General features: G+C 34.7%; 2 protein-coding genes across 5 annotated transcripts in view; one reads left to right on the forward strand and one right to left on the reverse strand.

Annotated features, from left to right (window-relative positions):
* Spata17 (spermatogenesis associated 17) overlaps window positions 1–4,588 on the reverse strand; it is a 138,036-nt gene extending 133,448 nt beyond the window's left edge. The window contains exon 1 of the mRNA XM_070041483.1: window positions 4,488–4,588. Coding sequence (XP_069897584.1) covers window positions 4,488–4,555 — 68 coding nt within the window. The 5' untranslated portion in view covers window positions 4,556–4,588. The remainder of the gene's footprint in view (window positions 1–4,487) is intronic.
* Window positions 4,589–4,875: 287 nt separating this feature from the next.
* Gpatch2 (G-patch domain containing 2) overlaps window positions 4,876–25,261 on the forward strand; it is a 142,128-nt gene continuing 121,742 nt past the window's right edge. For 2 of the 4 annotated variants that reach the window (XM_070041484.1, XM_070041486.1), the window contains exons 1-5: window positions 4,876–5,029; window positions 14,541–15,254; window positions 19,521–19,582; window positions 22,374–22,556; window positions 23,011–23,090. In XM_070041484.1, coding sequence (XP_069897585.1) covers window positions 4,974–5,029; window positions 14,541–15,254; window positions 19,521–19,582; window positions 22,374–22,556; window positions 23,011–23,090 — 1,095 coding nt within the window. In that variant the 5' untranslated portion in view covers window positions 4,876–4,973. Of the gene's footprint in view, window positions 5,030–5,519; window positions 5,700–14,540; window positions 15,255–19,520; window positions 19,583–22,373; window positions 22,557–23,010; window positions 23,091–23,225; window positions 25,205–25,261 lie in introns of those variants that run through there. The other 2 variants (XM_070041487.1, XM_070041485.1) reach the window with 2 other exon arrangements.

Genomic DNA, 25,261 nt, shown 5'->3' on the forward strand with positions numbered 1-25,261 from the left:
TAGTGCTCTACCACTTGAGGCACAGTGCCAGTTCCGGTTTTGTGGTGGTTAATTGGAGTCTCATGGGGATTAAAGGCAGGTGCCTGGCTGAGGGGCTGTTTGTTTGAGTTCAAAACTTGAGGACTAGCTAGGGCCACACATAAAGATTATCTTTCAAAAAATTAAAAACAGAAAAAGAGGAAGAAGAAAAATTAAAATGAATCCTATGGTGCTAAATTAAGAGTTGTCAATGAGAACTCATGGATTTTAATAGATATATGACTGACATAATATAGATGTAAAATGTGTATGAACACACACACACACACACACACACACACACACACACAACACACACACACACACACACACACAGAGTTCGCTGTCAGGCTCCAAGAGCCGCAACACCCAATAGGAATTTAGTTTTACCAAAAGGAGAAGAAAAATTTCTGCTGAGAAATGATGGATCAGAACCAGAGCAGGAAAAGTACAGATGAACCCGGACTATTTTCTTGTGTCAGCAAGCCAAGAAGTGTTACAGAAGAAAGCCCGGAGTCCCTTCCCTGGTCAAATCTGGGACATCTGAAGCATGAATAAGTAAGGATAAGACACTATTAATTACAAGGGAAACTGAAGAATATTCCATTGTAGAGTCTAGTGGACACACGTTAAGCAATCCAAATGGATGCCATCACTAATGGGATAGCATCATCATATAGTATCTAGTAGGAAACCCATAAGATCCCAGCATTACACAAGTATATGATATTCCTGACAATAATGGATAACTCACTTCTAATCCTGAAGAAAACAGAAAAATCCAAATTGAGGATTTACTCATCTAGAATCTTCAAAGGACTGAGAATCTTCAAAAGTGTCAAGGTCATAAAAATAAAAGATCGAAAAGGTTTTCAAACTCAGGATAACTACAAGAGAAAAGAGCTGGGTTCCAGTAGCTCATACTTTTAAGTGTAGATACTCAGGAAGCTGAGATCTGAGGATTGTGGTTCAAAGCCAGCCACCCACAAAAAAGTATGTGGGATTCTTATCTCCAATTAATCACATCTGTGGTTCAAGTGTAGAGCACAAGCCTTGAACCACAGCTAAGGAAAAGTACTGAGGCTCTGAGTTCAAGCCTTGATACCAGCACACACATATAAAAGAAAAAGAAAAAGCAGACTCCTTTGCTACAAATACTATTGGGTTACACCTTAGTTTCTCTTTAGGTTCTGTTTTGGTTGTTCATTCAAAAACCATGAGGGGGTGCTGGGAATTTGGCTCAGTGGTAGAGCGCTTGCCTTGCATGCCTGAGGCCCTGGGTTCGATTCCTCAACACCACATAGGCAAAAAGAAAAAAAAAGCCAGAAGTGGTGCTATGGCTCAAGTGGTAGAGCGCTAGCTTTGAGCTGAAGAGCTGAGGGACAGTGCCCAGGCCCAGAGTTCAAGCCTCACGACTGACAAAAACAAAAACAAAAACAAAAACAAAAACAAAAAACTATGAAGGAAGTCAGGCACTGGTGGCTCACACCTGTAATCCTAGCTACTCAGGAGGCTGAGATATGATGATCACAGTTCAAAGCCAGACCAGACAGAAAAGTCTGTTAGACTCTTATCTCCAATAAACCAGTAGAAAACCGAAAGTGGCGTTGTGGCTCAAGCGGTAGAGCGCTCACTTTGAGCTGAAGCACACAGGGACAGCATCCAGGCCCAGAGTTCAAGCCCCACAACAACAACAACAACAACAACAACAAAAATATTAGGAAAAACGCCAAAGCCTGAATGGGGTCTAATAGGTAGGTGGTAGAAATAAGCTCATGTTAATTTCTGACAATCCTATACAGGATTTCTATAACTGTCTCTGTAGAATTTTTAGCCCTTTTCCCCTACAGCGGATTCCTCCACATACATCTAAGTAAATTTAAAAAGATTTCTAGCTATATTTCTGTTTACTTTTCTGAAAAATTATAAATGGTTTAAAATTATTTCAAATGATATTTAATTTTGGTTTATAGAAGAAAATTTCACTTGAATTTTGTCAAGAACTACTAAGATACCAGGATACTAAGATACTAATAAAAGGAGGAAGTGAAGAAGAGAAGAAAATAGGAAAACAGAAGCAAAATGTCATATCCAATTTAAAGTTAAAGGTTACTTTATTATTTATTTTATAGACAAAGATTATGTCAGTCCATTGCTGAAAAATCTGATATAACTTCCTGTATTGATAAGAGTAAAAGCCTATATCCTTATGATAGTTGAAGAATTCTAAATGTTTTGGCCTACATTCTACCTTCTATAACCTCCTCACTCTGCTCTGGTAACACTGTCCTCTGACACATTCTTGAAAATTTCTGGCTTTTGATTGCACTGTCATGACAATCTATCTAGATGCCAAATTATTCATTCTTTTTGTAGATTAGACTTATGAACAAACATCACCTGATCAGGAGCTTCTCCAGATGCTTTATACAAAACAGCATCTTGGTTCACTGTGTTTACCTTACCTTGTTTTATTCCTTCTGACATTTATAACACTTATAAGTTTAAGATTTGCTTCCCTCATGATTTTTTATTGCCTGATTTAACCTCATATTGAGAACAGGATAGATTGAGCTACTCAGTGACTATCTTATTCACAATTATAGTATTGAGACTTTTACTAGAATATATTAAGTTTTTAGGAGAAATGTCAGAAAAAATTCGTTTAATGTTTAAACTAATGTATACATAGGAATTATGATAAACTAAATTTAAATGTAGCTTTGAAAAGGGTGATATGTGCAAGGCTTAAATATCAATCACAATAATGAAAAGGACCCATTGTAACTTTCTTAGATGTGTGTGTGTGTGTGTGTGTGTGTGTGTGTGTGAGAGAGAGAGAGAGAGAGAGAGAGAGAGAGAGAGAGAGAGAGGTGGGGGGAGAGAGTGAGTGTATTTGGGCACTGTTCCTTAGCTGTCACCAAAGGCTGGTGCTTTACCAGTTGAGCCACAGTTTTACTTTTTTTAATTAATTAGAGATGAGTCTTACAAACCTTTATGCATGGGCTAGCTTTAAACTATGGTTCCCAAATCTCAGTCCTTTCAGGAAAGCTTTGTTTAAAAGTGCTTTTTTTGCAATTAGACATAATGAAAAATAAGATTAAAATGATAGCAAGTAGACTTTAAGGGTGAAAAATTAACTTGGAAAAATCACCTATCTCATTACTTAGCAAAATATATTCTCAACAAAGCTTTTTTCATCATCAGCCTCATTTTAGTGCCAGCTATTAGGTAGCAACTTGTCCTTATCTTGTTACCAATATTGAAGAAATCATTGAAAGAAATGTTAGATGTTTCCCTTACTATCCATCTTATTATAATCTTTTAAGTGCCTAAATTCTATACTAGGCTGAGAATATCATGGGGGATGGAACTTGTTTCACTGATATATTTTTGTCACAAATAAATGTGTGGCCACATATTCTCAATGAGTGATAAACAAACAATTGTTATGATAAATACTTCATAGCTAGCTATTTTTGTATATTTAAACAAAAACAATGAATGGTTGATTTATTAGTGGAATTATTTAGTGAATAATTATTGTTGAGCTAACTTGTCAGGGATCTGGATAGACATTACTTCTCTTACACTTAGTACAAGGTAAAATACTATATATAGGTTTAATGTTCTGTTTCTGTCATGATTTTTTGTTGTGTGTTATATCTTCAATATTCAGAACAGCATCAGGAAACTGAGAGATACTGAAATAATGATAGAGATAAAAGAGATCCTGTTTTTGCTTCTAGCAAGAAGTGAGGTGCAATTCAATGTGTTGTTAAGAGGTTCACAGTTATAATACATTAGATGAAATAAATGTTAAGAACTGCTCAGCAAGATTTTTGTTCAGTGTTCAGTCTTTGCACTGTATTCTATCACAGTATTCTTTGAAGTTGGAAAGAGGCAACTGTTTAAATGCACCTCCTCCTAGGCAAGAAGTGTGGGAATAGGAAAATAGCAAATGCTCACAGTGTCTTCCTTGGCCCTCTTTCATTAATTATTAATTGATACATTGGTACTGATTATCTTTTTACACTGATTTAGATACTTTCACTTTTAAGATAAATGAGTCCTAGAATAATTATGTTCCATCATGTTTGTGAAAGCACAGGGGCTCAAATTCCTAAGCAGACAGGGACACACTGAGCTCAAGGAGCTGGACAGCTTGAATGATACCAACCAGGCCTCTGGATCTTCCACAGGGAGAATAAAAAAAGATTTCCTAAAATTGTGGGGAAATGACGTAGAAGAAAAATGAATCACTTTATGATTTTATCTATGCCCAGCTTTTCCTTAAATGATCTCAACTGGAGGATGCATGGCCTTCCTCCGTCTACACTCGCCTGGGATTGGTAGAGTTCTTTACCCTTAACTGTTGGCAGCTACTTCAGGGAAGATCTGGGAGAAGGGACTCGGAAATAGCAAGCTCCCGCTGCAAAACAAGTGGCTTTCCACTCTTCATGACTTACCTGTTCCTAAAGTAATACTGATTTCCTATAAACGACGACCGAGCCTGCAGCCGAGCTAGAGTGGCCATGGCCGCCAGGCCAGGAATGGGCCCCGGTGTTTCTGTCGGTCTCCATGACAACCGGGCGACACCATGGGCCAGTTCCAGGCGGGGATGGTCTTTTCGTGCACCCTTTTTTCCTCTCGCCGCTTCCAGGTCTTCAGATGACTGGGAAGAGAATTTCCTGTGCTTTCAAAAGTCAAGTTTATTCTCATCACCCCGTCTAAAGGGAGTATCTCCAGTCAGAGAAAGAAGTGGGAATGTGTATGGTGGGGGGGGGGGGGGTGTGGAGAAGTAATGGTTGCTTCCAACTTCCGGTTCCGTCTCCAGGCAGCTTCCGGAAGCTCCTCTCAAAATGCTGAACCGCTCTTTGGAACGGGCTGGGGCTGAAGTAGTTGGCGTCAGTACTCGGGCTTGAGCCTCAAGGCCAGGCTCCTGGGTGTCGTTAATGTTCGGGGCCACCGGGCGCCAGCCGAACGGAGCTCCAGCCGCCGGGAACAGCTGGTGAGGCTGGGCCCTCCGGAAGGGGTGTGCTGGCCGGCGGGCGTGGGGTGTGTGCGGGGTGGGGTGGGGGGGGGCTGGGGAGGACCTCTGGACCTGGGCCGCACAGGGAGAGCGTGCTGATGGACGCTCCCGGGACGCGCGGCCTGGCTCCCTCCACCGGTGCTTGGGAGGCATCTGGGTGTGTACTAAAAATGTGTAAACGCCTGCCCTTACTTGTCTGACGTATTTGGGAGTTGAGCTTGCTGTGCTAGCGAGGGTTTGACCTCCCCCTGAACTGCTGACCAGGGTTCGAGACTGGAATACTTTTATCTGCATGCACAATTGACTCTTCCACACCCATACCTGAACGACCAGGTTTGCAGAAAGGTTCCTGGAAGATGGAATCCCAGAAATCCAGAGTTCTGGAATATCAATGATGCAAGAGACAGCAATCTCTTAGTCTCCTACACCCCCACTTTGGTCCAAATGAGATGAGTATGTGTGTTGTCTAAGGACTTAAATGCCAGGAGTTAAGTTTGGGGTTTGACCGTGTCTATACTATCACCTCACCAGTGACACGTTAGGATAACATATTGTTTTTAACATGTCAAATCACTTTCACAAAATACACCCTATTCTTGTATCAGCCCTGTGACACCAGAGTATATATCATAGGCGCAGAAGACTTCAGGTGAGTTGTCCAACGTTGCCTTGCCCATTTTAATTCTGGAACTAGAAGCTGGAATTTGGAGTTCGCCAATCCTTTTTCTTCCAATCCTTTTTCCTATGAGTATGCACGATATAATCTGCGAGACAAATAAGGAAATTTACACTGATGGTCCTTGGAGTTATGACCAGTGAAAGAAAGAGCTCTAGTCTCAGATTTTGCTGAAATAAAACTTGAGAAATTCTAGTGGTCAGTAATCTTTAATGAAAACATTGCATCAATTACAAGATTTAAAAGAATATCTTACTCGGGTTATTTCAAGTTGGCTCGGGTGATTTTATAGTTTATAATTTGGTTAAGCTACTTTTAAATACAATTTTCAATGAAGGAGGGCTCATGAGCCATTTTTAATGTATAATAGCTTAAGAATAAAAGGCAAAGTTTTTAAGTACTTATTTTTACTTGTTTTGATGGTTATTTGTACTTGTGTAACCATCACACCATACGAGATAGAGAATTTTTCCACTACCCTGTCATTATCTGTGGAGTGTAGGCTTCTAATGATTCACCAGTTAGTATCTTGAAAAGGGAAGTAGATGAAATATGCTACATAGATTGTTTTTTTCTTATCATGGTTATATTGATTAGTAGGGTGACTGCTTTCTTTTTAAATGACCCTCTTAACTCCTTGCTCTACCTGTACTTCATATTCTGTTTCTTCCTGTTGGTTTGTTTGATCCACGATTATCTTTCAGTTAAGGATCAAAGTAACAGACAATATGATTTGGAGAAAATTCCGTTTTAGTAGAGGGCCTTAGCATTCTTATTTATGACAGACTAGAAAACTTTGCACTATCTTTGGTAATTTGCACCTACCTTCACTTTTACTTAAAACTAAAGAGTGTCTAAGTTGTTATTGTGGCAGAAGGTATGAAATGTAAATACTCTAAAACTTTAGCCGTTATGTTTTTCTTTTGTTATATTATTTGCTCCTTTATTTAATCTTTCATTGATTTGTTTATCCTAGATATTTGTTTTAAAACATCTATTACATATCATGAAGTATGGTAGGTACTACTAATTAATAATTCAGTTTTTTCTCATTCCTAGCCTAGGAATTGAGGCTGGTCAGTATTTATTAGGCAGTAACATATGTGAGCAATAGATAGGATGTTTCTTATCCTACCATAAGTTGCATAGGATACTAGAATGTTTGTTGATAAGAATTAGAATATTTTTTAATCTAATTTTTTTATCTTATTTGATTGACTCATTTAGGCAGTTTTAAAATCAGTTATTTATATTTTGAAAACAATTAGAAGAATAAGAAGCTTTGAGTGAGTCTTGAAGCAAACAAAAAAATGGTCTTCAAGCATAAATAATGAGCTTGCCTTACTAAATCATTAATTTGCAAAGTAGAATTAGACTGTTTCCTCCCTTTCCCCCCCTCTCCCCAACAAATCATCATGATTAGAACAGGAAGCTTCCTGAGTGCTCCTGTTTTAACAAAGTAGGAGCTGCCAGAAGTGCCTACAATTGAACACAAGTCAGGGAGCTTTTGCTCTCCTTTTAGAAATGAAATTTTATTTGGTGGAGAAGCTTTTTTAACTGGGAAGTACTATCTTTTTTAATCCCTTTTTTCTTGTTTATAACTATACATTAAAGTAGGTTAGATATTTCTCCCCTCCCACCACTTGGGAATTTTGGATTCTGGTTTTAGTTTAATAGGATTCTTAAGGAATCCATGAACTTCCTAAAATTGTATAAAACAGCTTTGCATATTTCTGTAGTCTCCTCTGCTATTCACAATGCTTCATGACCCAAAGAAGGTTGAAGGCTTTTGCTTTTAGTATGGTTAACTTTAGGATCCATAGTAAAACTACTTTAAAAGCAGAGTGGTTATTATTTTTGAGGCATTGTTGAAAGATGAAGTAACTTCTCTCAACAGTATGTACCTGCTCTTATATACTTACAAAATCCCTTAGGGATAAAAATTGCCATTCTTTTTCATGATGACTAAACAGAATCAAAAAATAAGTAAATTGTCCAAGTCTTATAACTAATGAATGAATGAATAAAGACTATAGCTTGCAAATTCAAAACTTGGATTTTTACTTGGATTTTCTACTTTTCCTACCAGTGCTTTTTTCTCTAGAGAGTTCAACTTTATGTTTATTGCCTACTGTTAATATAAAATCCCAATAATTTACATCTTTTATAAAAAGATACTTCCCCTACCTCTTTCTAAAGGATACTGAAAGGTTATTTCTGATTAATAGTTTACATATATAGGTCAAGGAATTTCTGCACTAGTATAAGTTTAATGTTAGGATTTTCATTTCCTGAAATGGCCTTACCCTACAAACATAAAAAAGAAAATTTCAGTAGTATTTCTCTTAATGAATTACTAGATTACAGTTCATTTTGTGTGTGTGGGGGTGTGCATGTGTGTGTGTGTATGTGTGTGTGTGTGTGTGTGTGTGTGTGTGTGTGTGTGTGTGTGTGTGTGTGTGTGTGATGGAGATTGAATCTCCATTTGTTTTTTTTTTTTTCAAGACAATTGCTCTGCCCCTGAACCACATTCCTAACCCACACTGTTGATAAATATTTATTTTGGTAAATACCAGTATCTTTAAGGAAGGAAGCTTATAGCAGAAATTTGAATTAAGATAGTTCTTATGGATCATGTGTTTAATCATAAAAGTAGCCCATGTAGCCCTCAGTGTGGAATCTTTAAGGTTTACCATTTGCATATTTAGTCGCCCATTGTCATAAAGCTGTACAATGGCTTTATGTTGTGTTCTTAGAGGATCTTAATATTTCCTAATATTAATAAAAGGTAACTTAATGTAGAAATACCATGTACTTTTATGACTGCTTTCCTAAAAGTGCATGGGAAGTCATAATATACATAGTTCTTCACTGTGTACTTTAAAAAAAAAAACAGTATTGGAGATTTGAACTTAGGGCTTTGTATTTGCTTTGCACTTGTTCTACCACTTGAATCACTTTGCTAGTCCTTTTTGTTTTGTGTATGTGTATGTATATGTGTTTTTTTTTAAATTTAATTTAATTTTATTTGTGAACATATTGTACAGAGGAGTTACAATTACATGGGCAGGATAATGCATACATTTCTTACCAAGCATTGCAGCCTCCTCCTTTGTTTACCCTTCACATCCCTTCCCAGCCTCCCCCCTCCCCCCATCCCAATCCTTCTCCTTCCCCGCCCTTCCCTCCCCCCCCCCCCACCGACGTTGTAAAGCTCATTTTGGACATGACAACTTGTACTTCTCATTGTTGCAACAGGTCCACCTGTATCCTTAAACAACTGGTTTTTCCCCATCTCCTCCACAAGTTATACTGACATCAAATATAGTGAAAGCAGGGGTTATACTGTGGGGGAGGGACATACAAAGCAACAAAGAGATAATCTTATAAATGCGTTAGAAACACATGCATGAAAGAAAAAAACATTAAAATACACATCTAAGGGTTCATTTTCCTGACATCACATTATCTGACCTTTTCCGCTTGACTCATACATATACTAGATATTACAAATAAGGGAAACCATGGGACCTATGTTTCTTTGGGCCTGGCTTACTTCACTTAATATAATTTTTCCAAGTTTTTCCATTTCCTAACAAATGGGGCAATGTCATTCTTTCTGATGGAGGCATAGAATTCCATTGTGTATATATACCACATTTTCTTGATCCATTCATCTGCTGAGGGGCATCTGGGTTGGTTCCATATCTTAGCTATGGTAAATAATGCTGCAATAAACATAGTTGTGCTGGTAGCTTTAGTGTGGTCTTGTTTGTAAACATTTGGGTAAATGCCCAAAAGTGGGATTGCTGGGTCATAGGGGAGTTCTATGTGAAGTCTTTTGAGGAACCTCCATACTGCTTTCCAAAGTGGTTGAACAAGTTTACATTCCCACCACATTCTGTCCACATCCCCTCCAGCATCTGTTGTTGTTAGAGTTCTTGATTTTTGCCGTTCTAACTGGAGTGAGGTGATATCTCAATGTTGTTTTGATTTGCATTTCTTTTATGGCTAGGGATGTTGAGCATTTCTTCATGTGTCTATTGGCCATCCTTCTTCTTCAGAGAAGTTTCTCTTTAAGTCTTTTGCCCGCTTATTTATTGGGCAGTTGTTTCTTTGAGGATTTGTTGTTGGGGGGTTTAATTTTTTGAGTTCCAAGTATATTTTAGATATGAGACCCTTGTCCGTTGTATGGCTAGTAAAGATCTTCTCCCAATCCGTGGGCTTTCTATTGATCTTGCTAGCTATGTCATTTGCCCTGCAGAAGCTCTGCAACTTTATGCAATCCCATTTGTCCAATGTATATGTGTTTTTGTTTTTTCTTTTTTAAATAGGTCTCTGTTTATGCCCTAGTTTACTTGGATGATGTTCTTCCAGTTTATGCTTCACCACAAAGTTTAGGTGACTGGTGCATGCCATTGACATTGGTCAAGATGGAGCTCTTGAGAATTTTTTTGTTTTGTTTTATTTTTGCCCTGACTAGCTTCAAACCATATTCCCTTTTCTATTTCTCAAGTAGCTAGGATTACCAGCAGGCTTGAGCCACTGCATCTGGCTTCATTGTCTATCATTGACATTGTATTTATACAAAATCTAATCCAGGAGATTTCTTTAAATTTTTAACAAGAAAATAAACATGTATTTACAGAATAGGTAAATCACATTTTGTTCTCCACTAATAAAACCATTTAGCTTGAGAATCTCAACTTTGAGGCCAATGTGGGTTATGCAGTGAGTTTCTATTTAAATTAGTGAGTCAACTTCCATCTTCTGGTAAGCAATAAGGTAGAACTAAGGCAGGTTCCTAATGCTTCTTAAACCAAAGGCCTTTAAAGGAATCCCCTAATAGTATATTGTTCTCTTCATTAGCTGATATTCCTGATGCTTAAACATTTTTTTTAGGATGACTTTTTCTGAAATGATGAGAGCTTGGTGATGAAGAACCCAAGGTCAATAATTCAGTGGATATTTACTATTGCCTAGAAAAAAACAAGCAAATTTGACATTTGACCAAAATTTTGTTAAATAAAATGGCTTATCAAATCTTAGGTTGATCAGACATGTTATAATTTTTCAGCATAGTCAATTATCACTTGAAAAAAACATGCAGGTATGTTCATTCCCAGTTTACAGTTTCCAAATTGAAATAAATAATAGTATATCAGTTTTCTTCAGTATTATTCCTAAGAAAACAACCATATTATTAGTGAACTGTTGTTATAAACATTTTATTTAATGCTTATTATTACTTAAAATATTTCCAGATGAGTTCCAAATGAGAGAGGGAAGGAAGGGGAGACATGATTCAAAAAGAATTGTGTTCATTATCTAATTCATCTAACTGTAAATTGACTCAACCATATCAATAAATTTAAAATTTTTTACATATAATTTTTTGGAAAAATAGCAGAGTTGGACTATTCTAAAGAAATTTAATTTCTTTGTACTTTTTGGTTATATTTTGTTAGAATGTTAGATATAGCAATCCTTTTTTTAATGAAAAAACTAGAGTGTCAGATTTTGGTGAGCTAAATGGCATATAATTAACAAAATTAATGTTAAGACCACCAATTAAGCCTGGCTTGTTCATGTCAGCCTCTAAGAGCAGCATATGAAAAGTTCAGATTACTAGAGATTCCAGAAGTGAAACCAGCTTGGACTATGACAAGACTCTGTTTTAAAAACTAAAACCAAACACACAGAAAGAGACTGCCAACTTTTCTGAATTATTTCTTCAAAATAAACTTGAATCTTATTATATTTATTTTAGTTTACACTATATTTATGCATTGATTTTATTTCATGTTTTATTATTTAGAACTAATCGTCTGTTACTCTAGAACAATCTTTTATAAAAGAAATCCTTATTTTAATACATGTTAAACTAACTTGAAGTGATTTTTTTTAAGAGGTACAGAATTATGTCTATAGTTTCTTCTGGAGAATTAGTGGTAAAGGAAAAGATCAAGGGAAAGTCAAGTCAATTATTAACATGGATTATGGGAAAGATCCATGTAGCTTATCAAAATTATCCATGTTGTTGGTCCTAGTATGACCCATTCTTCTGTGATGTGTATTTCTCTTTATTTAATGCTATATTCTGATACCAGGATTTTCTTGTAAAGGAAAAAAATCTGCCAGTCTTCCCTTTTTTTTTTTTTTTTTTTTGGTCAGTTATGGTGCTTGTCAGGCAATGTCCCTGAGTTTCTTTTTTGTTCAAGGATAGCACTCTACCACTTGAGCCACAACACCACTTGCGGCTTTTTCTGATTATGTCATATTGAGGAATCGAACCCAGGGCTTCATGCATGCTAGGCGAGCACTGTAAATACTAAGCCACATTCCTAGCCCCCCAGAATTTATTTAAAGTATATTTGTTACACTACCAGGATTTTGAATCCCAGGTACCCAAATAAAACTTTTTGTTTTTACAGATTAGCAAAGATGATCGATCTGGAACATACAAGCTCACATTAACTTACAAGCTTAATCAATCAAAATATACATTCTTCTAGCCACTACAAACTAGATTTTTTGTGTTTAATTCCTCTCACCAGCTGTAGTTCTCCTTGGTGTTAATTTGGCTGTCCCATCTCTTTTTTTTCTTTTAAAACAATGTAATTTTAACCGAATCATTTAGCTTTCACACATTAATAATGTGGCAACAAGTAGTACTGCCTGGTCTAAGTCAAAAAAACAAAACAAAAAAAAAACTACAGACTGATAGTGGAATTGGCTAGCTGTTCTTAGCTCTGGTTAAGTTAGCATTGGCCCTTTGGAACTGGATTGCTGGAATTTCAATTATTTGAAATTTTTTGTTTTACCACATAGTTAAGTCCTATTGAAACAGAGCTCTCTCTGCCTGTCTGTCTTCCTTTCTGTCTGTCTGTCTCTGTCTTTTCTGTCTCTATCTGTCTGTCTGTCTATCTATCTCTTGCTCTCTGTTTCTCTGCTTCTCTTTCCTACCATGCCATAAGATTCAAGATGAAAATGAAATTAGGAAATACATATAAAATATTTAGCAGGGCACTGACAAATAGTACTCAAGTATTAGAAGCTGTCTGGTTGTATAAATGGTAACTTCAGTTATATTACTATTTGTGTCTGTTTTTAGATTATCATTAAGTAAAATAAAAACTTTCAAAGAATGTGCCAATCCTGACATTATAGATGGTGACTATACAGACTATATATAGACTAAAAGGATGGAAAACCATGGATAGCCACTACTTAATTTTATAAATAAAACATTATATAAGAAGTCTCCTAATTAGTGTAGGAATTGTGGTTATTTTGCATTGTAATTGTAAGGTACCTAATGACCTACAAAGCCTAAAATATTTATTATTTGGCTTTTCAGAAATGTGTGCCTACCTGGCTGTAGACTTTAGAAAGTATGTAAGTCCCTAGAGGATTGTTGAGAATAATTTGATCCTCAAGTACTTTTTCGAACTCCATCTAAAAAGTGATTGCCTATGATTTTCATAAGAAAGATATATATGTAAACTATTTGTAAGGTTTAGAAGATATGATCAATTGCTAGGCTATTTGTCACACCATCCAACTTAAAATAATTAGAAATTAGGTTGGAAGGAATTGCATAATTTATCAACACTCCTAAATAACACTGATGCTTATCCTTACTAAAATTGCCTAAGAGACGTCTTCAGAATGGATTCATGAAGACTAGTACAAGTCAGTTTGAAGGTGAATGTTGTGTTTTCATTACTGAGTTGAGATGGGCATGGCTTAAATATATGTTTCTATTTTGAATATTCTGGCAATGATTGTTCAGAATGTTAGCTGAATAGAGGATTTCATACCTCCATGACTTGAAATTAGTGGGTAGGTAACGGACTGAGAAAGTTTATATTTGTTCTAGAAAAATTGGTTCTAGAAAAAGACCAGGGGCAGATTAGGTAAGCACAATTTAAGTAGAATAACTTCCATAAGTAAATAGTAAAAAATACAAAAGTATTGGGAACTTTTGTTGTTTATACTATGTTTATTCTAACATGAAATCATTTTTATGTTTATTTTTTATTTATGTAGGGTTTTTCTTTTAATAAGGACTGGGTCTGACTATTTAGCCAGATGTAGCTATGTACTACTATTTAGTCTCCAACTAATAATGTTCCTTTCTCAACTTCCTGAATCTTGGAATTATAGGCAGGTGCCACCATGCCCAGCTTTCCTTATATTTAATTTAAAAATTATGTATTCAAATGTTTTTTTTTCTTTCATGTGATGTTTCTAACACATTTATAAGATTATTTCTTTGTTGCTATGTATGTCCCTCCCCCACAGTATAACCCCTGCTTTCACTGTATTTGATGTCGGTATAATTTGTGGAGGGGAAGGGGAAAAACAAATTGTTTAAATGGGATACAGGTGGACCCATTGCAACAATGAGATGTACAAGTCCTTATGTCGAAAACGAACTTTACAACTTTACAACTTTACAACTTTGGTGGGGCGGGCGGGGGGGAGGATTGGGTGGGGAAGATGGGGGAGGCTGGGAAGGGATGGGAAGGGGAAACAAAGGAGGAGGCTACAATGCTTGATAAGAAATGAACTCATTATCTTGCCCATGTAATTGTAACCCCTCTGTACAGTATTTTCATAAAATAAAAAATTATACAAGAAGGGGCATAATAAGGAATCAAAATTTGAAACTGATGGATACATTGAATAGATAATTAACTTTCAAATATTTTTGTAATAACAAAGTTATTCTTATTTAGAGTGAATTTTCTACTATGGCAAACTCTAGATAAAGACTAGGAATGACTTTCTTTGTTTCTCTTTATATAGGCATTTTAGTAGAACCATGGAAGAACTGGTTCATGATCTTGTCTCAGCATTAGAGGAGAGTTCCGAACAAGCTCGAGGTGGATTTGCTGAGACAGGAGACCATTCTCGAAGTATATCATGTCCTCTGAAACGCCAAGCCAGGAAAAGGAGAGGGAGGAAGAGGAGGTCATATAATGTTCACCATCCATGGGATACTGGTCATTGCTTAAGTGACGGGTCTGATTCTAGTTTAGAAGAACCAAGCAAGGACTACAGAGAGAATCACAATAGTAACAAAAAAGATCATAGTGACTCTGATGACCAAATGTTAGTAGCAAAACGCAGGCCATCATCCAATTTGAATAATAATGTTCGAGGGAAAAGACCTCTGTGGCATGAGTCTGATTTTGCTGTAGACAACCTTGGGAACAGGACTCTCCGCAGGAGGAGGAAGGTAAAACGCATGGCAGTAGATCTCCCACAGGATCTTTCTAACAAACGGACAATGACCCAGCCACCTGAAGGTTGTAGAGATCAGGACATGGACAACAGAGCTTATCAATATCAAGAGTTTACGAAGAATAAAGTTAAAAAAAGAAAGTTGAAAATAATTAGACAAGGACCAAAAATCCAAGATGAAGGAGTTGTTTTAGAAAATGAGGAAGTAAGCCAGACCAATAAGGACAAAATGGAATATGAAGAACAAAAAGTCTCAGATGAACTCATGAGTGAAAGGTGACTTACATTTTCTAAATTTGAAACTTTGTCTTTAATGTTTGTGGTTGAGTGTTTTATATTTTAATTAATTCTATTTTAAAATAATTATAAATTGTAATTATGATAGCAGTGTTACATTTTAACTATGGTTATATTTCCTTATAATTTATGATGTTTTTATACAGCACAAAATTGCTTATTTGATTTAAACAAAGTGATTTGATTGTGTTATAATGACTTAATTTTCAGCTACAAAAAGAATCAGAAAGGGATTTTCAGTTGGAAAACATGCATTTGAATAATACCACATTTATAACTCATAGAATTATATATTTAATTATTTCTGTAATTATAGAGTATTAGTATTTGGAGCTTTATAAAGTACATAATTTGCTACTCCCATTCCTATGAATTGAAAATTTGCTTCCTCCTCAATATATATTTGCCTTGCCTTTATATTTTAAAATATTGGTAGCTTGCTAAGGATTTTTATTACTTACAAATTAGATAACATTACTTACGGTTTTACATAACCCAGTCCTACCTAATCTTTGTCATTAGAAAAATGCAAGAAGCAATGACACTTTGTAGTTAAGTCTAATCTGTCCATTCTAATAAATAGGTATACTACCATGATAACTGGTATATAGTATTTTTAAACATCAAAAGGTAAGTGATCATTTTTCTTTTATATAGCACTGGTAATACTTGTAAGAAATGAGATGTATTGACACTGTTCAACATTTTAGGCCTGTGTCCCTGAAACTAAATGCCTGATGATAAACTAGTAAAATCAAATCTGAGAGAATATTTGATTTTTTAGTTTATATCATTAGGAACATTTTAATGATGTGATGATGGCCTATGAGATCTAATTATTTTAGGTTGTAACTATTATTTCAGATAGGAGAGAACCTGGTAAGAGTTTATAGAACCGTTTGTTTTCTTATTAAACATAATTTACTATTTATGTAATTTTTTAAAGTGAAAATGTTTCATGGAAATTTTTAAAAAGTTATGGTCTCTGTCCTTTCAAGATAGTCATCAGCTTTACACAAGAATCAGAATTATTTGTACAGTAACCATTGTGACTGAGCAGTGCTCAGCCAAACTTAATTATTGTTTTCAGTTCCTCAGAGGAATTATTCACTGTTAGGTTAGTCCTCTCTTACATTTTTAAACAAAAAATTTATTTATTAGTTTGATGTCTGCCTTGTATTGGTCTACTTAGGACATGTACGCAGGAACAGAAGTGAGTTGAAATTCCTTTTTTTTTCTTCATTAGGAAAAATATATAGTTGAGTCTTTATTAAATAATGGTAGTAGTTAACAGTGAATGTACAAGTTTTTCAAGAGGATATTTGCATTTGTGAACAAAGTAAAACATAATACATTTTCTTTGATTTTAATCTTTTCTCTTATAATTTATTGTTGTCACTTCAGGGTTAGGTACAAATTTCTTCCATGAGAATATTGCTGAATATTTAAAGTATCTTAACAAATACAGATGTTTTTGAGACTACTTTTCAGGATTTCCTATTATAAAAAGCTACATAGTTTCTTGGAATTAATTTATAATTGTGTGGTTGTGTGAGAGATGAGAAGGAGAAGGAGAAATGAGATGAAACAAACATTTGATTAGTTGCTATATGCTGTGCACTGAAGATAATACAGACTATCCTCAGCAATCCTAGGCTAGAGTGGGCACACAAACATGTTGACAGAGGTGTGCTGGGAAGGGAGACTTCCTATGCTTTAATGGAAGGACAAAGACTTATTTGGAAAAAAAGAGGTGTAAAGAGAGGAAAATGGCATGTCTAGGTAGAGAGAGTGGCTTGTGCAAAGGTATGGATTGTGAAACAGGTGAGGTATTTGGGGAAGCATACTGAGCTGCAGTTTTTGAAGGCCACTTGTAATATGTGAGTGATTTGACTTCTTTCTAGGGACAAGGGGAACTTTTAGCAGTGAAATAACTCATATTTACCTAGCCCAATCTTGGTAACAGTGTTTTGTTATTGTTGTTGTTTTAACTTCAATTGACCTCTAATCCTTCCAGTGAAAGGTTTTAGATCTGTCTTAAAACTGCATATTTTATAACCTTCTTTATTTGAAATACATAAATTGATATAAAAATTGCGGAGTTCATGTGTATCACATTTCCATTTCCATATAACACACAGCCAATTTCTCTGTTGTTATTATCCATACATCACTATGCTGACCCTGTCACAATTTAGGAAGCAATATATGTTTTTTAAGGATAATCCACCTTTTATTACAATTTTCCTTGCTTTTACTTAAAGTCCTTTTTCTGTTCCAGGTTATCATACTACATTTAGTCAAATAGTTAAGTTTGAAAAGATTAACCAGGCAATAAATAGAATACGTATCAGGTAGCAAAATCTGAACTCAGATAAGATCATGGTACTAAAAAAATAACACATGGACACTCTGAAAGTTTGAGTGCTGAAAAGTTGTGAAAACTAACTTAATTGTGCCACACTTAACTGGACTGTATTTAGTGTACATTGACATTTGCTTAACTTAGAGTTATAATGTATAAAATATTATGAATAACTTTTCTGAGGCTTTTCTGAGTACATTTTCTAAAATTCAAATAAGTTTAAAGTTTAAATATATTTTGTCTCAGTTTTTCAAAAAAAGTTATTGTACCCTGAGGTATACATAAGGACCTTCATTTGATAAGGGCCAGAGGTAACAAAAATACCAAAGCAGAGTATCAATAGTACTTTGAACCCCTAAATAGCATATAAGATAAAGTTTATGATGTGTTTTGATAGTTTGCTATTGGGATATACTTGGATTTGAACTTAGGACTTTGAACATGAAGAAAGACACTCTGATTTTTTGAGCCATACTCCTTAGCCCTTTTACTTTTGGGTTTTTAAAGACAAGAACTCAGTTGGACATTGATTCTACAGCTTAAATCTCCCTTGGAACTGGGACAACGGGAATATGCCACTATGCTGAGCCAGTACCTTAATTTTGTCATTACTGTGCCTGTACGTTTGTCAGTAAGGCAATATGGATTTGATGTTCTTAGAAAACAGTGTTTTTTCATCAAATTTATAGTATTGGGAACTTCATACATTTACTTAATTTGAAGAAAATTAAAAAAGTCTTGAAATCCCTTGGAATTATATGCCACATATCTTTTGACAAATGCTTAAATCTTTCACTTATACTTACTTCTTAATGGCAGATAACTGAACATTGATAATATTCAGAAAAATAGGTCTATTCATATCTATCAATCTGTCAATCTATCAATAGCTATCAATAAATGTTACCATAAATGTCTCAATTTAAAAATGTTAAAGCAGGTTAAAATACCTTTTTAAAATAGGTCAATTACTTTTGGTTCTAAATGCTGTAAATATTTTAATTAAAATCATCCTAGTATATTTCTTGATTGGATAAAATTAAGAATTGTATTTTAAATAAGGAAAGTGTACATGAGAATTTTTAATGAACTTCACTCAGTTTTCTTGAGAGGCCACAACTATCATTTCCTTCCATTAGAATTGACTAGTCATGATAAGTGAGCATCTGCTATTTATTTTAATTTGCTTAAATCCTAGTCATATTCTCAAATTTCTGTTGAAGTAATAGGATCCAAGGAATTTTTGATATCTCCTTAATTTTGATTTTTTTCTTGTTGTTTAGAGTGAACTTAATTTTTATTTAATGGATTGCCACCATCCCATAGTTGTTGTTGTTGTTGTTTTCTTTCTTACAAGTAATAGAGTTTTGGTGAATTCTTAAGTAATGTCTGGAATATTTGAAAGTGTGGCTCCAAAAAGTAATTTTATTGTAGGCCCTTGTATTTCATGTACAGAGAAAAGTACTAGCCTGCTTTGATTGAGCTTTCCTCATTTCAGTAAGCATTAATGTTTAAGACCCAAGTCGAGTCACACAGCATAAGATGGAAACGATGAGTGTTAGGATGAAAGCAGATAATAAAGTGTATCAATTGTGTCAGCCCCTCCTTGCGGTCACATCTGGCTTACTGTCAGGGTCCCATTAGATTCCTGTGGCGTTATCTGCCAAAAAAAAAAAAAAAAAATGCTCCGTGGTTGATGGCACCAGGTATTTGCAAATTGATTTAAAAATAAAAGTCATCTTATTTTCTTTCAGATCTTTGTCAGGCTCAAGTTCCATTCCTGAGCTGCCATGTCTCTTTAAAATTTTACATCTGAGAGATCAATTGTTCTTTTGATCTGTTTTTTTTTTTCTTTTTTCTTTTCTTCCCTTTTATTACAGTGATTCCAGCAGTCTCAGCAGCACTGATGCTGGTTTGTTTACCAATGATGAGGGAAGACAAGGTACTGAAATGCTCTTTATTTTTCTTTCTTTGGAAAAAAAATCTCCATTTTAAAGTTATGCTTATTACTGGTTGTTTCTTGAGATGATAACTACAGTCCATTTATATTACAAACACTAGTTGCTAGACTAGGGCTCAATATTGAGTTGGTATTTTACAAGGTGTGGAAGGTGTCTTGCTTTCCTGATTAACAGTAATAAACTATTTCCAGCAGCTATTATGGGGCCCTTATAACACTAAGGAATGATTAGCTTTCTTAGAAAGCATGTTTCTTCACCTTTTCAATTTTGTCTCTTTTAACAACTACTCAAGACAATAGTTTTAATTGTCCACATGGTTCCAAATATATCTAAAACTGTTTAAACATTCTTGAAGGTGGAGTTACAAGTAAGTCATTTGGCAACTTTATTTTGCTGGGATATTTATTCATCCTATCCAGTTTGGAAGTACTTAGATAACTTACACAAATATTGTAAACTGTTAAATAGATGTCTCTTACATCATAGATGATTTTTAGCTCTGAAACTTCTCAAACCTTTTCACACTAGAACATGGAGTATTTTGAAGCAAAGAAAAGTAGGAAAGACCTTAGCATGTAAAGAGGATTAATCCTTGATCAGATTTGTTCTCTATAGTCACATCTGCTCATAACTGTTGTTTTATTCTCCATACATGAAATTAAGCTAATACATACGGATGTTTCTTCCATTATATATTAGAAGACAGTTTAAAAGGAAAAGTAAGATAGTGTATTTGAAGTATCATTTAATGATGTTATTTTTTAAAGGACAAAGTATTGACCATGACTATATTTTTCTTAGTCTATCTGTCCTCCTGACAATATGAGTTGTGTAGGTGGAAAGATCACACTTTTTCCCTTGCTTAACAAACAGTTGTCACAGATAAAGAGGTACATATCAGTTTGTCCATAGGCTTTTCAAGTTAAAGATTAGTCTGAAATATGTCAGGACCTTGGAGTCCAAAGTAAGCTTAACTGTTTTGATAACAGATTCCTATTAAGTTGTAGATCTTTATCAAAGAACATGTCATAAATGCTGTTACTAGTAGTGAAACAAAGTAATGAAACCTTTGTAAAAAATACCTTTTGTGTAAGCTGCTAATCTTTAGAGAGCGTTGAGTGACTCAGAAAGATATGCTAGCATTCATGTACTAATGCATCTCACATTACAAAGTGTTTTTTTTTGTTTTTTTTTTTTGCATATTCCTATTTCATCCTTTAAGTAAAACTTCAGGTTTTTAAAGTGAGGAATTAGCAGAAGTAACTTTCTCAGTGTTATCAAACAATGGAATGCTAGTTGGTTCTTTGATTTATCTTCTAAGGATAAAGTTGTAAATCATCTAAAAATTCAAATAAGTTCATTATACTAAGTAATTTTAAAGTAAGATCTTAATTAAAGTAATTTGAAACTAGATCTTATTACATAGGGCAGGCTTGCTTTAATTCTCAGTCCTCCTGCCTCAGCCTCCTCTGTAGATTAGTTGGATTACAACATACACCCTTTTTCTCCAAATGGAAAAAGTTGGCAGATTTATATAACCATCTTAGAAACCAGAATTATTGGTTGGCTTTTAAGACTGATATAGAGAAGACTTTAATGATTCAGATAATAGTCAAAATTTTGTATACCACTTTTATAACTATCTGTATTCTGTTTTATCTCATAATCTATTTCTGTCTCTTTTATATAGCTCTTTCTTTTTTTTGCGGTGGGGGTGGGAGGTTGGGATTCGGTCATGGGGCCTGAACTCTGGGCCTGGGTGCTGTCCCTCAGCTCTTCAACTCAAGGCTAGGGCTCTTACCACTTGAGCCACAGCATCACTTCTGGCTGTTTCTGTTTATGTGGTGCTGAGGAATCGAACCCAGGGCTTCATGCATGTAAGGCAAGCACTCGTATCCACTGAGCTACCTTCCCAGCTCCTTATGTAGCTCTTAATAACTTCTAAAAACCCAAAATGTATGTTCTCACCAAGGGCTTATGTGTAACTGAGCTTTAAATTGGCTATTCATAATGCCATGGTTATACTTGGACATTTCCAAAAGTCAACACGACTGACTAATGTTGATTTTTAAAACTTTGGTTGAAGTAGTTCAATATAATTCATAAACTGCATATTGTCCTTTTCACTTAAAGTTACTTTTCAAAATTCTTTGTGAACCTAATTGGATTAACTTCTGGATTCACATATTTTTATTTTCCCTTTTCTATTCATGATATTTATATGTCTATCAGTTGGAACAAACCAGATTCTACAGTTTTTGGGTTTTTTATCCTTTTAATTCTTGCGTAATGTGAAAAGGTTAGTAAGTTAAGTGCATTTCCTGATTGTATCTGAATTTGCCAGATATAATAGTAGTTTTTTACCTTTTAAAAATTAGTTTGAAACATAACATTTTATGTTTTTGGTGATTCCTGTGCTTGTACATAACATTTTATGTTTTTGGTGATACCTGTGCTTGTTACTGAATTACAGAATTTTTTTTCCTTTAAATGAAGCTGTGGTATGAAGTGAAAGGTTTTTGTTTTAAGGAATTTTTTTTTAATGATTATGACATAAAGTACTAGGTTCTCTGGTATTTTAGTACAGCTGTGTCATATGCAATCCTTGGGACACTCACAACAAAACTTTAAAGCAAATACTGCATACTAGTATTAAAAGCTAAACGTTTATCTGAAATTGAGATTTGTTTGGTATTTTTATTAGCTCACAGCCTGAATTACGTGTTCCAGTGATAAACCTGAATGTTTGGGAAATTTCTTGTATTTCCACAGGTGATGATGAGCAGAGTGACTGGTTCTATGAAAAGGAGTCAGGGGGAGCATGTGGCATCACTGGAGTTGTGCCCTGGTGGGAAAAGGAAGATCCTACTGAGCTAGACCAAGACTTACCTGATCCTGTCTTTGAAAGTATCTTAACTGGTTCTTTTCCCCTCATGTCACATCCAGGAAGAAGAGGTCAGTAGCTCTCCCTCACTGGGGAACATAATGATCCTGATAGTGTCAGTCTAGGAATGCTCATGGAAAGAGGTTAGCATACTGTGGCAGTTAGAAGATGCAAACATGAAGAAGCAGGTTAATGCTGTAAAGCAAATTGACTACTAATTTCGCTACTACATCATACCTTAGAATTAATGAAAAAAATTGACTTGTTTTCTTGCTAAGCTCAAGGAGAAATGTGAATTGGGAGAAAGAAACACCCTGAATGTTATTCTATAAAGTTAAAAGTGCTGACTACATTAGAACCCTTTGACATTGCTTTTGTTCTTGTAAGAACAAGTTTTACATTTTTTTCCAGTCATATTCATGGTTTTCGTCTTTACCACCAACTTGCTTTTAATTCTCTATTGATAGAGTCTTCTTTGCTCCAGTGATCACAATATCTTCTGATTTGAGTGTTCTGATTTTCCAGGTTTCCAAGCTAGACTCAGTCGCCTTCATGGAATGTCTTCAAAGAATATTAAAAAACCTGGAGGGGCTCCAACTTCAATGGTAGGCATGCTTTTTTAAAAAAAATTAAATTGTCATGTTTGGAAAAATTTCCATTTCTATGGAATAAAAAAGCCACATCCTCATCCTTTATTTACATTCTAATATTATACTTAAAAATAATCCATTTTCTTGTAGGCTACAAACTGGACCAGTGAGATTCCCCTATAAACCAAATCTGCTAATGCTAATAAATTAGTTACGTTTTGAACACCTGGGGAATGACATTCGAGGGAACCTGGCTCCTGTCCTCTTCCCAGGAGGAATATCATTGAAGTGAGAGCCTCCTTGATGAAAGATGGGGCTGTTTTTGCTGGAGGACTGGTATTTTTCCTTTTAGGCAGAAGTGAACCTGATTGGGGAGGGTTTTTAGATATCTAGGCTGGCCAAGAGTGGATAGAAACTAATGTAAATTTTATATATTTTTCTCTTTTATGATATTTTACATTGAATCCGTTTATGTATTACTTTATTTGCCAAAGTGCTGACAAAAGATAGAACATTGAAAACTTTCAGATTGAACCTAAGTATTCCTTAATGTGTATATTATGACTGGTTAAGAATGAGTTTTTACATATTTGACTGTTGTAAATAAAAAAAAGTGTTGTGTTGACATTTATGGTTCAGATTTAGAGAGTCTTCTATAACCAGCATTATTTAAGAAATACATTTTACTCAGGGTATTTTAACAAGGGCTAAGATAAGTAATAGGCAAGATTAATAATCTTTGCTAGAGTTTGTATTTTGTTCAGTTGTCTTTTTACTTGGATAATATCCTCTGTATTTCAAGTTCATTGTATTTTATAGTATAGTTTTTATTGTACTGTAAAAATCATCTTACTCTTAAACTAGCCAAAGTGATAACTAGTCTACTCTAATAGACTCATTTATTATTACCCTTTAAATGATCTATTTGTCTGATACCTGAAGTACATCACAGTTATTATTTTGGCTTAGAGTGTAATGAAGTCATGTGAAAGAAATCTGGTATTTTTCAAGCATTGTGTTTTGTTTTATATCATGATTGCAAAAAGGGAGCGTTGCCTGTTTTTCCTTAAAATGGCAGACTATGTGTCACTTCATTTCACAAGTACTTGCATGAACTAATTTTCGCTGAGTAAGGGAAATGTAACATTTCTATTGATGGTGTAATTTAGACACTATACTAAGTTCAGGCCATTTTAGTTCTTTAAAATGTTTATATTTAGTTCCTATTATTGATTAAGTCAATGTGCTTTAATATGTATATTTTTATATTGTATGGATTGTTTGTTAATTCACATTTAAAAGCCAAATCAAATAAGTTTGGAAAAGAAACTTAAAGATGACATTACTTTTCCCTAAAGTTATTATAATCTGAAGAATTTCAACAAATATATTAAGCAAAATATGTGATATCTACCTACAATGGAGGGATTAAACATTATAAAGTACAAATTTGAGTCTCTTTACCTTTATATCATTAACAGTATAATTATATGTATAATTATATATATAATTGCAAGTAAGCATCTTCGAACTTAAGCTGTATCTTTGGAGGTAAATTTCATATTTTACTTTTTCAGCTGAATTACATAAATGCTTTCATTTGTATAATGACTATCTTTTGGATCTGAAAAAGTCACTCTAAAACCTTGGCCTGTGAACTTTGCCTTACCAATCATGAATCTAAATGAATGCTATCTAGTTCTTGGTTTAGTTTTACCTATTTTTATTTTTGGTTCACTGCTTGCTTGAGCATAGCTGGGATTTGTAGCCCATTTTCTAGGCTTATTGCAATCTCACTGTGGTATTTTATAGAAGCTATTACACCTGATAGGCTAACTTCATGGTATTGATGATACATGGCTTAACCATACTAAAATCTGCCTTTCCTTTTTAAATTGCAAAAAGGTGATTAAGTTTCCCTTGATGGAGATATACTACATATGTGTGTTTATCATGGAACCTAGTGCATTAGGCCATGAAGTGTTTTCCTGGTCTATGCTTTTGTATTCAAAATTTTACTGAAGACAATGGACTGTTTCAGTTTTTCTTTCAACCCTGAATTGTCCTTGCTTGAATTTTCAAGTACTGTAAATTATTTTTTCAATAAAATCTCTGATTTAGGCAAGAAAGGTAAGAGTTCTAGTTTGTGTTGATACTTTACAATTTTCTATGCAAAATTGTTTTCT

This window comes from Dipodomys merriami, unplaced genomic scaffold (genome assembly GCF_024711535.1).
Source record: "Dipodomys merriami isolate MVZ:Mamm:240054 unplaced genomic scaffold, mDipMer1.0.p SCAF_31, whole genome shotgun sequence".
Taxonomy (NCBI): domain Eukaryota; kingdom Metazoa; phylum Chordata; class Mammalia; order Rodentia; family Heteromyidae; genus Dipodomys; species Dipodomys merriami.